The 13,322-nt window shown below is 36.7% G+C and overlaps 1 protein-coding gene and 1 long non-coding RNA gene across 3 annotated transcripts in view; one reads left to right on the forward strand and one right to left on the reverse strand.

Moving 5' to 3' along the window:
• LOC101743498 (endoplasmin-like) overlaps window positions 1–13,322 on the reverse strand; it is a gene marked incomplete at its 5' end in the record, with an annotated part of 33,480 nt that overhangs the window by 8,219 nt on the left and 11,939 nt on the right. Inside the window, 2 exon segments of the mRNA NM_001279474.2 lie at window positions 3,152–3,241; window positions 4,360–4,575. Of these exon segments, the coding sequence (NP_001266403.1) occupies window positions 3,152–3,241; window positions 4,360–4,423 (154 nt within the window).
• On the forward strand, window positions 6,136–8,804 carry LOC101742883 (uncharacterized). 2 transcript variants are annotated; one of them, XR_009976047.1, is made up of 2 exons: window positions 6,136–6,903; window positions 7,543–8,804. It is a non-coding gene; the product is annotated as an uncharacterized LOC101742883 (long non-coding RNA). The 2 variants fall into 2 exon arrangements; XR_009976048.1 differs by having other exon boundaries at window positions 6,136–6,594.

Genomic DNA, 13,322 nt, shown 5'->3' on the forward strand with positions numbered 1-13,322 from the left:
TCATGGACTTCTACCTGGTCATTTGTTTCCCACGAGAGGAGATAGTTGTCTGGACCACGTACTCATAAAGTCGAGCCTGGAGTCTACGACTCTTGTCACGGACTCCACTATAACTGATCATTATTCTATAATTTTTAACTTAAACTTCCAACCTATGAGACGGCTCGTTAACAAAATTGGTACTAAAATAGATTATCCTACGCTAATTGCTGAACTAAAAGTGTACGATTTTTCAGAAATCTACACCTCTCATGATGTTAACCTGGCTACGGATCTATTTTTAAACAAACTTATCTCGCTGCTTCAAACACACACAATATCTTTTGTAATCCCATGTAGATTAAGAACTATAAAACCCTGGGTAACCACAGGCTTAGTAAGATGCATGCGTAATCGTGATAACATGCACAAAAGCGTAAAAGCAAATCCCAATAACCTCATTCTTGTCCAGACTTACAAAAGATACCGCAATTTCTGCAATGATCTACTTAAAAGGCTGAGGAGAGAGTTTGAGAGATCAGAGTTTAATAAAGTAAAAAATAACCCAAAAAAGACCTGGAAGGTAATTAAGAGTATCACTCAAACTGGAAAAGAAACTATTCCGCCTCTAGAGCTTCTTAATAATTTTAGTGATAGCCAGGTCTCCATTAACTCAGTTAACTCCTACTTTTCAAATATTGGGAAAAAGCTTGCTAGTAAATAATTCATGCTTCGGTTACTGAAGCCACTGTTCCCAAGTTGACATATTCTCAACTGAATTCAATGGTTCTGCCGGGAGTATCCGAACAGGAAGTCATTGACGTAATACGTGGCCTTCGTGGTGACTGTGCTTCTGGCTGGGATGGTATACCCCCTAAGTTATTCAAGCTCGCCTGTCCTGCGTTAGCCCCAGTAATTACCTACGTTTGTAACCTCGCTATTGAATCCGGAAAATTTCCCAACTCACTCAAAAAGGCAATTGTCCATCCAATATACAAGAGTGGGGACAGAGACAGTGTTAACAATTATAGACCGATTTCAGTGTTGCCAACTTTATCGAAGGTTCTGGAAAAAATTCTGAATAAAGCATTGAGTGGCTTTTTAGATTCCAATAAAATAATTTCAGATTATCAGTTTGGATTTAGAAAGAACATTTCCACTGAAGATGCTGTAAGTTCGCTAGTTAAGCACACTGTTGCGGAAATTGAACGCAAACAAAAGTGTCTTGGTATCTTTCTAGATCTGTCTAAGGCATTTGACACTGTCTGTGTCCCTCTTCTGATCAATAAATTGGAAGTTCTGGGAGTCAGAGGTAACGTTCTGTCTCTTTTCAGTGACTATTTGTCAAATCGTACACAATGTACCAAGATCGGTCCTCATATAAGCAAGCCGGAGCAAATTGAGTACGGGGTTCCGCAGGGCAGTATTCTTGGGCCCACTTTGTTCCTGCTCTATGTAAACGATCTTTGTAGTCAATCTTACCCCTACTGTCGTCTCTTTGCATATGCTGATGATACAGCACTTATAGTTTCAGGCAACACGTGGGTAGAGGCAATTGAGAATGCTGAGTTTGCAATGAAGCAGACGATGACATGGCTGAACCGCAACCTATTAACTCTAAACAATGACAAAACCAAATTTTTGACATTTGCAAGCAGAAAATCTGTCCAACCCCCGCGTGATTCCATTACTCTCAAGGCCCATGTATGTAATGGACGATATTCCGCATGTAATTGCTCGGAGATTGCTAGGACTGATAATATCAGATACTTGGGGGTGTTGGTGGACAGCTGTTTCAATTGGTATGATCAGCTGGAACTTGTGACGACGCGCATTCGAAGCTTAATTTTTATTTTTAAAAAGCTAAGAGGCTCGGCAGATAAGCAAATATTGTTTACCGTATACACTTCCCTTTGCGAGTCGCTTATAACTTATTGCATCCCTATTTGGGGATGTGCCTGCAAGACAAAGTTTATTAATATCGAACGAGCGCAAAGGGCAGTGCTTAAGGTGATGCTGGGGAAGCCTTTTGGGTACTCTACTAGACAACTGTATCGTGACGCAGGAGTGCTGACGGTTAGACAACTGTTTATCCACAGGTCCGTTCTGCGACAGCACTCCTGCCTCCCATCAATACCTAAAGAAACTTCACTTTCCACAAGGAGACGAAAACCGGCCTTTGACACTATTGCTTGTAGGACGGAATTTGCCAGACGACAGATTTATTCGTCAGGTAGCAGAATTTATAATAAAGTAAATATATCTCAGCAGATAGATGGCTTAAATAGGTATGACGTTAAAAATAATCTGAAGTCTTGGCTCTTAAACTTAGACTATTTTGAAACAGAACAAGTCGTGTTGTAAAAATGTATAATGGTGTATATATAGTATGATATACTGTTGATTTATTGTAGCTAATTTTAAATTAATATTTTATATAATAGTATGTAATATAATACATAATAATATTTTTATACTTTATTATATGACACACATACACACACACAAACACACTAACACACATACACTCACACACACACACGTACGTACTATATTCTTACAGATCGTTCTTCCTGGTTAACTTTCTTCACCTGGTGACCTAGCACTGAACCACTGACTTTTGTAACACAGGTTTTCCTAGCATAAAAGTCAGGGAATATTGTTATTGTATACCTCATAAAAAAGCCATGTATATTATTATACTAGTGTTAAGTATTTTTGTACGTGTTTGTATTTTAAGAGGCTTGAATGAATAAATATTATTATTATTATTAAAAAAAAAAATTTCACTCTTTCTGGAACTATGTAACTTTACTACTGATTGTATCTTTATACTTAAGCAAGCTGTAACTTTATCATTATCTAACAAATAAACTAATATTAATTTTGAATTATTATTCAACATTTTACAATCATCACGCAATATTAAATATGATAATATCGATAAGGTATCTATAATCCAAAGGATTTGATTATTTGAAATTAAATTTACTGCTTATAATGTGGAACCTTCATAGGTAATTTTATAAATGATAATCAGGATTATTGAACACATATTATGAACTTCAATTAAATTTATGGCAAGTTTCTTTACTATATTTAGTGTTTGTAGTGATCAATTTATTACTAGCCCTTTTTATGTTTGAGTACTGTTAAAAGATACTTTACTGACCAGTGCGGGATCCTTCTCTGGATGAACCCAGGTCGGCATCAACTGTGACCTCTTCCACTGTGCCAACCCCTTCTTGAGCCTGGCTCCATCCTGTATGTGTAATAAAGGATGTATAGTTTAACATGGGGTGTTGATAAACTTAAGTTAATTTAGTCTCAAACTACAGGATTTGTAGTTTAAAAATTAAAGAAACATGCTTAAATGGCAAACTGAACTAACAACTAATTTCATTTTCTTTTCCTGTTGATATATGTCAGGATATTAGGGTAAAGTTATATGATTGTATTGTAACTAGTCCTTGATATGTGTGCAAATTTTCAAGTGAACTGGACATTTCCAAGTTTGTAAAAATTTTATTAAAAGATTTGATTGCAGATAGATACAGATCAATTGAAACCATATTAAAATTTAATTGATAGTGTTTCATTTTTTTCTTGTTCTGAATTATTCATTTCAATAGTAATGTAACACATTTTTTACTCTTACCATTCAGATGTCATTTGAGTCATATCAACTTTGGTCATACAGTTAAATTATGGTGTAATAGCTGTATTTACCTATGGGTCTATCACATCAATGGGCATACTTACTAAATATTATGATTGTTTATATACATTCATTAGCATCAGTCCAGTATTCACAGAAAAAAGAAACAGCTCTTCCGATCTATCTCTTCCAAAATATTATTAGTTATAAGTGCTTTCAAGTGCAATGACAGGCGCACAGTCATGCAGCTGCCCATCACTGAACACTTTTCATATACTTCGTTTAAAGGACATACAGGAAACGTCATATTGGAAAGTTCATTGCAAAGCCGGATAGTGCGTGGCCAATAGAGCGCTCGGCAAACGCACTGCGAGTTAAAGCAGTGGTTTGAGGTAGTATGGAAGAATTCAATTTTGGTTGCTCACGTTTTCGCGTTTTTTTTCTTTTTAAGAAACTTCGTGATGGGATGTATTAACATGATTAGATCTGAAATCGATTTGTAATAACTTGTTTTTGAAACAAGGTGTATAAATGATGCGAAAGTTCTAGTAAGTTTGATGACTAGAATTGGGCTACTGTTAAGTGAACGCCTACATTTTAACTTTTTAAATTAATAGTTCGTTTCAGAACCAATGTAGTTTCAGTGACACAGAACTTTGTTTGTTACAATCTATGAATTTATACAAGTTTTAATTTGCAACGTCGACAAGCTTACGACTTACCTGAAAGCAGCAGGACGCCGAGCCCGAAAAGCCAAATATGTTTCATCGCTGGAGTCAAGAACATCCAACGTGATTTAGATGTCAATTATTCTATATTGAACAATTGTAGAAAATGTTAATTGACACAGGTTCCCAGTTTTAATGTACTCTCAACAGACCCGTTAGACTATTCGGCATTTCAGTGAACTTGATCATGTACTCTTGACATTTAGAAGTGTTCGACATTAATTCTTATTGGTGAGGGCTAGAGAATCCAGCTGTGCTGTACCAATCATTTACAACCACGCAACAAGTTTGACAAATCACAGATAAATAAATACAAATGTCTCTGTTTCATTGGTAGTTCTATCTTTTTTTTGAGTAGTGACCGCTGTTATTCCCTGCCAGTATTGATTCTTTGAAACCTACTAAATAATAGAATCAAGATTAGCAATCAAGTGTATTCTTAGCAGTACTAGTCCATTGTCATATTAGTACAAAAAGATACCAAGAAACATAGAACAATGTAACAAGCTTTAATTTAACAAAATAATTTCCAACAATAATATTGAACTATGGACGACGTTTACGTTAGAACAGCCATTTGTATTTTTTTCTGAATTGACGAAATTTCCCTGAGTTTTTCGATTTCTGTCTATAAAATACTTAACGTATAACGTAATACTTACAGTACCGGTAAAATGGGGCGATTAGGGATTGAGAGGCGAATCGGGAAAAAACCGGGAAAATCTTTCGAAGCTCAATATAAGTTTTATATGCGTTGCAAAATCTTCCATTTTTTGTAGTTTAATAGTAGAATGTTGAAAGTTCACAAAACAACTCTGAATATGCATGATAATAGCTGCTAACTTATAAAAAATCGCGTTTCAAATTAACTTCCTGTGGTGGTAATTATTTTAGTGCTAGAAACTTTGCTCTCTTTTATTTATTTGATAATAATAGAAGACGACTATGATTTATAAACGTTATTTAGTGTTTGAACCAGCATATATATTAAAAGTAAGTCTCAGTTGTTATTGGTTTTAATGTATTTGATTAAATAAAAATACATGTAAAAATCTGTTGTTTTTGGGGATATTGGGGACGTCTTAGGTACAAATAACAACGAAAAAGGGGTCAATTGGGATGAGAATAAGTGAAATGGAAACGACCTAAGCATAAATAGGTACAGGTTTGTAGGGTTGTCTATGTAGTTATAACAATATTTTTTAAATATGTTGGTAAAAATCTGGTTTATTCGAAGCGAAATTGGGAATAAGTCTTTAGTTGAAATAGATAAGCAATTTATTATAAGTAAGTCGATTTTGCAGAGACATGTAACAAGATCAATCTCAAGGTGGACAAAAATGTCTAAGTAATACATAATAAAATATTTAATATTTTTTCAGAGTGGGGGGTATTCATCTGATTAATCCATGGAATAACCGACACACCTAATCTCTTAACCCAGATAGAAATATCAGCCCCTAAGTACTTACCAAGAACGGAGAAATATAAACCGTTTCTAAGAAAGCCCACTATATATGTATAAATATATATATATATATATATTTTTTTTTTGTTGTTAATGCACTGTCGATTGCACCTATAATTGAGGTGATACTTTGTACTTTTTACTTTTGTCAGTTTTTCAATTTTTTTTATTGATGATCACTTTGTTGGTGCAACTAAATAAATAAATTAATTAAAACTATATTTTATATAAAAATAAAAGTAGTGCAACCAACCCTAGCAAATTTCTCATTTCGTCCCAATTAACCGCAATTTTCGGGTAAATAGGGATTACACCTATTTTTGCATTTTTTGTTTAAACTGGAATGCTAGTTGCATAATTTTAAATTAGACAACAAAGATGCCCCCAAGACTCAATCATTTTGATCCTGATATAGCATTATATACATCAACAACTACCTTAAAATTGCTCATAAAGTTGGAATTTGTCCCTAATCGCCCCATTTTACGGTACGCAGTGAGTAACAGTGTATATCGGTGTATATCGGAACGTAGCCTTCGTGTGAGTGTTATAAAGTCTTATTGAATTTATTTTCTAAAGTACCTTCCGCTTCAACAGAAATATTTAAAAAAGCATGTTCTCTAATATTAAGCAACTATGTTTGCCATATTCTGAAAGCAATCTCTTGATTTCTGCTTATTAGCTAAGAAATAGATGGGGTAATAACATTGTTATTTGTAATAAGTTGTTCGGCTTCCATGGCAGACATACAAACTACATAGGTACCTACATTGTCAAATATGTTATGTGTATAATCTATTAGAGGGCGATATTATATACTATAGTAGTATCAAACTATAGTAGTATCATTGTTTTTAAATAAACAGTTATAAATACATTATTGTGTAGAAGAGACAAATAAATACAAAAATATTTGGCACTGGTTTGATAAACCAGACATTTAGTACCAAAGTATTATACTTGATATTAACCTGTCAATAGGTGCCAGTGAAACCCAAACTAAACAAAAAAAACCTAATATGGTTGAGTGCACCTTAATAATTTAAGGTAGTTTAGGTTAGTAATTTAAGGTAAGGTACACACAGGTTATTCCACTGGTAGCTTACAATTACCTAGTTAGAATATCACATTTTATAATGACAATTCAGGTAACTTAGAAGAAAAAAATTAAAGTCAAATATAATACGGAAGTAAGTAGTATACTATATGGGTGAATGAGCCCATCACCCACCTGGTGTTAACTGGTTACTGGACTATATGGATATTACACATGAATGCCACCACCCACCTTGAGACATGAGATTGAAGTCTCAATTGTATTGTATAACAGTTGTCCCACCCTTCAAACTGGAACAAAGGACTGCATTAACCTACCTATGCTATAATGCTTTACTGCCAGAAAAACGAATACTTTAGTATCTAATGTAGATACTTAACAACTATATTAAATCAATGCAGTTTGATAATGTAAAATTATATGATAAAGTAACAACAAATTAAACTAGGGACTTTGGACAGAAAGTACATTTAACTGTTTACACCGATTTTCTAATAGTTAATGGCATTGATAAAACTAGTAGATACTAATATCTTTAATAGTTTTATATGTAGCCTTTGAAATATTTAAACTATTGTTCTCATCTAAATATAATAAAAAAATTCAAAATAATCATAGGTAAATACTAAATGATCACTGATATATTTTTCAGGGTATAAAATGACTCCAGTGAACATGATAGAAGGTACATCACCCAAAATAGTTACATCAAGGCGTCGCATTAAATACGTAAGGAGTAAGTGGCGCGTCCATGAGTTTGAGATATGGAGCACTGAAATGATATGTCGAGTGGTGACACTGCGAATGAAGGATTCAGTCTTGGTGTGGCTCGGAAGCAAGGAGGAGCCAGCGTTGGGGGAGCTAGCGCTCGGCGTGCCGGCACCGGGCGCGCCACGAGCGGCTCTGGCCTCGGCGCTGCTCGGCGCGGACGGCGCCCTCACCACCTCCATGGCGCGTCGACTCGCCGCCACACTCAACCACCCTGCGTACGTCGCCTGCGGCAGTATGTTCGATAGGTTCACTTTGCCGCTTGTTGAACGAGCACTTATTACAGAAATTAAAAGTAGCCCTGAATGTTTCTGAGACCTGACCACAGAGGACACACTGCAGCTGCGGACGGCGAGCGGCATTATTGATTTAGCTTAGATTTATAGATAGCACCTCAGTCATCCGTAAAGTATTCGAAATGGCGGAATTAATACTGAGATTAAACTATAAAAATAGTTTTATTTAAAAATGTAGTCTTCTGAGCACGAGCGTAAGGGGTTTTGCTGAGAAGTTGCGTGGAAGCTTTATTTATATTTTTTTATAAATTACATATGTATATAAGAATAAAATAATAAATAATAACTAACCGCTAGATATGAAAAACTAAGAAATAAATTTTCACTTACAGAAAAGGAACTTAAGATCTGGTTAAAATTAATTTAAAAATGGAACATCCTGCATTTATCCATTGGAAGTTGTTAGTTAGTGCCTACATACAAACTAGTATTTTCTTTGACTTAGTTTTATGGGATTTAGTACAATTATAGTGTCGCTTGACCCGTGGCCAATAAATGTAATCAATACTTAAGTATCAATACTTTATTTGACACAACACATTACGATAATTTAGAATGCAAGGTAGTTTAATAACTTAAAAGTACATAATATTATTATATTATCCGCAACATGCTTTGTCAGATTATATATACATAAGTATTGTCTATGAAAAATACTGGTCATTTGAAACTTGATTAATTTATGTATGGCTGGCAATAAATTGTAAAATCAAAATAATGTACAAATTCGGGTATTTTTTTATTGATTAGTTTTTTGTTTTGTATATGTAATGAAACCTATTAATGTAGTGACATTAGTATGTTTTTCATCAATATGGACACATTACAAATATAAGTAATCATGGGATAAGAGTTTTGTTTCTGTAACAATGCCCCACAAAGCGAGTCACCAGGTTCACGATGTGTTCGCAGTGAACACTAATAACTGGTTGTTAGTTTCGACGCTTTCGTCGTGGAAATGTTAATCTGTAAATGAGCCCCGTGGTCGCCGGAAACCTGAAACCAACAATGACGAATGAAAGGCGACAGTGCAAGCTGACGATACACACTCTACGTCTGAGCTAGCAGCTAGCATCACAACAATGTGCGCAATTTGGCAAAGAAAACTTGATAAGTGGGTGCCACACGAACTGAACGGGCGCCAGCGACGACGAAAGCTTTAAGAGATGCCAAGCGGCACTTCACTTACGCAGAAGTAAAGGGATTTTGAACCGCATTGTCACTTGCGATGAAATGTAGTCTTTTTGATTGTCGTAAGCGTCGTCATGCTGGTTGGTTCGTAAGTGGCATGGCTGGTTTAGCATTCATGTAACTAAAAAGTCATGGTCTTCGCAGAGTACGTTTTTCGGATTCTCCCGATCCACTATCGGTGCTTTTAGACATTTCAAGCATCGGGCACCGTTCTTTGTGAACCCGTCAAATATGACGAAGTGTTCGACGTGTAAATTAAACCCACAGGCACAGCCCACTGAGTTTCTTGTCCCATCTTCTCAGTGGGTCGCAATTCCGTTCCGGTGGTAAAATCAGCCAATCACTGGCGGGTTGCTAGGGCAGATGTTAGCAAAGTCTGCCAGACAGCCCCGTGAGCTCGCATACACGTTCGCTGAAACATACATAGCCCGTTGAGGTTATTAATATTTTTTCTTTTCCTTTGTCGTGTCACTCTTGTCAGAGCGGTCGTGGTCGTCATTCAGGATCATTGCTGTGGGCAGAAGCATTACATAATATTAATAACATTGTTATGTTGCATATATGCATATATTTTTATATGCCGAATTTCGATTTTGGTCCACCACTTTCGGATGTCCAACACCACGACTAAAGTCCGAGGGTTGTGGCTGCGGTCTGAAGTTTTGCACGATGAAGGACATGTTCCTACTGGACTAGCAGAACGCGGTGTCATCGGTGAAGCGGCCAGGTGAATCAACAATGACCGCGGGTGCCGTTGATGTGCGCTGGGCTGTTCTGCAGGGTCCATAAACTTTACACTAAATCAGTTCCAATTGCAATGTGCCAATACTTTAATTTATTGTTTCCTATAATGGGTGGCGGTTAAAACTTAATTAAAAAATCACTACTTTTGAAATAATTAAAATACTAAGTTATCTGAAAACACCAACTCGGGTGTGCACCAAGTTAGTATGAAGCAGACAGCGGCTGGGCTGTACCTGGCACTGTTGATGGCCGCATCATTTTACGCTTTCACATTTGCACACATTAACACCACTATGCAAGATACATAGGCGGCACTGAAAATTTCGGGAATTAACGAAGTGACACAACATTACTATTTAAAAATGTATTTATTGCTTTTCGAAGTATTCTCCGCGAAATTTGACACATTTTTCCATACGATGGAACCAATCATTGAAGCAACCATTCCATTCGGAAGTTGGGGTCTCCAAAATGGCTGTTTTGTAGGCGTCCACAGCTTCTTCAGGTGATGAAAATCTCTGTCCACGCAATTTATTCTTTATTTTAGGGAAAGTATAGAAATCATTAGGGCTTAGGTCGGGGCTGTACGGCGGATGGTCTAATAATTCTATGTTTTCTTGCTCTAAAAACTCTTTTGTTCTCTGCGCAGTGTGAGAACTCGCATTGTCGTGATGGAGGATGATGCGGCGGTTGCAGTTCTCTTTACGGAGTTCAGAAACGACCTGTGGCAAACAAATGCTAGCATACCATTCTGCATTAACCGTTCTTTGTCCCTCAAGAGGAATAGTCGTAACATGGCCGGTTTTGGAGACAAACGTGGCCACCATTTTTATTGCAACACTCCGTGAACGAACAATTTTTGTTGGCTTTAACTCATTTTCGAACACCCAAACTCGTGACTGGTTTTTTGTTTCGGGTTCGTACGTGTATATCCAGGATTCATCACCTGATACAATGTTGTATACAGCATTTGAGGATCCTGCGTGGAATCTTTCGAGAGTTCTGACGGACCAAGTAACGCGAGCCGCTTTTTGCTCTTCACAGAGCGAATGCGGTATCCATCGGGAAAACAACTTTTTTACACCTAATTGTTCATGCAAGATTATTTGTATTTGACTCATGCCAATGTCTAAAGTTGCCTGAATTTCGCGGTATGTCACATGTCGATCTTCCTCAATCAGCTTACGCACAGCATCAACGTTTTCTTGGGTGACTGCATTTTTGGGACGACCTTGACGGGGATCATCACTGAGCTTGACACGTCCACGTTGAAACTCAGCAAACCCGCTGTAATAAGAGAAAACCTTTACTGAATATAAGGTTTTAATAAGCTAAAATTAACAGTAAAATTTGCTTTGATTACGTTAGGTACATTGACAAATAACGAATAAAACAGATTGACAATGACGTCAACTTATGGCTAATAATTTCAACTAAGAAGTTTACATCATTCTCCCGCACTATTTTAAAACATAATCTTTTAAAAATCCTGGCGTTTTATGGACGCGACCAGATCTACGAAGTGTTGGCTCCGGCGGTGGTGATGATGGTAATTCTGTCTCTAGCTCTCTGTTATTATCAAGTACCACAGGTCCCGTTTCATTAGATGAAGGAATCTCCAAGTTTCCGGAAGTGGTTCTGCGACGTTATCATAATCAATAGTGTGTTCATTATCTATTCGCAGATCTACCCTTTCTGAACCCAATGGTGCTAGATGACGATTCGACACTGTTGTTTCTCGGCCATCTGGAAGCCGAATGTATGAAAAGTCAGGATTGCTGTGTATCAATTCAACCTCTTCTACTAATGGCTGATATTTATTTGTACGATTAAATTTCTTCATCAAGACTTGTCCAGAATTTGTAAGCCACGATGGAACAGAAGTGCCGTTTGTAGATCTTCGAGGGTGTCTAAACATTCTTTCATGTGGAGTGCAATTTATGGTTGTACAAAGTAATGATCGGATTGAATGTAAGGCTTGTGGTAATACTTGTTCCCAATTTTCTACCGAAAGATTCTTCGTCTTCAGCGCCAAAAGAATCGTTCTCCAAAGAGTAGAATTCAATTTTTCTACTTGACCGTTACCTTGAGGATTATAAGCTGTAGTTCTACTAGTGGCAATACCTCGAACATGTAAAAATTCCTGTACTTCAGCAGAAAGAAATGCTGTTCCGCGATCTGAATGAACATAAGAAGGCATGCCAAATATCATAAACAAGTTGTTAAGATGTTTAATCACTGTTTTCGAGCTTACATCTGAGCATGGGAATGCAAACGGGAAACGTGAAAATTCGTCAATCACGGTAAGTATGAATTTGTTATTATTATTTGTTGGAACTGGTCCTTTAAAATCTATGCTAAGGCGTTCAAAAGCAGCCGTCGCTTTAACAAGTTTCCTCTGGTCATCAAAGGTATTTCGGAAGAATCTAGGTTTTATTTCAGAGCAGGTTCGACAAGATTTTGTCATTGTTCTGACTTCTTCAATAGAATAGGGAAGGTTTTTAGAGCGAACCCAGTGAAACATTCTTGTTACCCCTGGATGACAAAGAGCCTCATGCAGCGAGAAAAGTTTTGCAGTACGTGTTTCTACAGTGGCACAAACTCGGGATAGTGCATCAGCAGCATAGTTCTCTTTCCCCGGTCTGTATATAATATCGTATTTGAAAGCAGCAAGTTCCAGTCGCCATCTTTGAATCTTTTCATTCTTTATCTTACTTGAATGTTTCATATTAAACATAAAAGAAACTGAGCGTTGGTCAGTTACCAACTTAAAGTGTCTACCAATAAGGATATGTAATGCGATAAATTGTGGTTTTGGATGGGGCTTCATCACCAAATGCAGAAATCATCCGGTCGACACACTGTTAAACCACTTCGAAAGTCATAATAAATCATCGCTCTGGAATTTTCTCGAGTCAATTCCATTTTCTCAACGACTAAACAAGTTTGACAAAACCTCGTGACAAGACCGAGAATCTTTTTTTAAATAAATAAATGGTATTCCATTTTTAAAACCAAGGAGTCTTCAATTAAAAATATTTTAATATGACAGGAACAGTGGAAATATTCCATTCCCGATACTTTTAGTGCAGTCCTCGTAGTCACTAAAATACAATTTTGCTATGATTTATTTCTCAGGAATTAATGTTAATATAATATGTAGTAATTTAATTTATAATCTAACCTAGAAAGGAGGGAGCCTGGAGACCAATACAGGTCTTTGAACCTAGAACAGACTTCAGCTCTTTCAAAGGTTAACAAAATAAATTTTAACCTCTTTCTCCTTCAGTCTATCGCTCATTGCTGAGCATCGTGATGCGCCGCCTGTGACCTTTTTTTAATTTTTAGCCCCTTATGCCGGTCAGTGGGACAGTGATGTGCGTGGCTCCGTCTCATATCCAGACGCTCGGACACTTGGTCACTCCATCTTTTT

The sequence above is a fragment of the Bombyx mori genome, chromosome 22, assembly GCF_030269925.1.
Source record: "Bombyx mori chromosome 22, ASM3026992v2".
NCBI classification, from domain to species: Eukaryota; Metazoa; Arthropoda; class Insecta; order Lepidoptera; family Bombycidae; genus Bombyx; species Bombyx mori.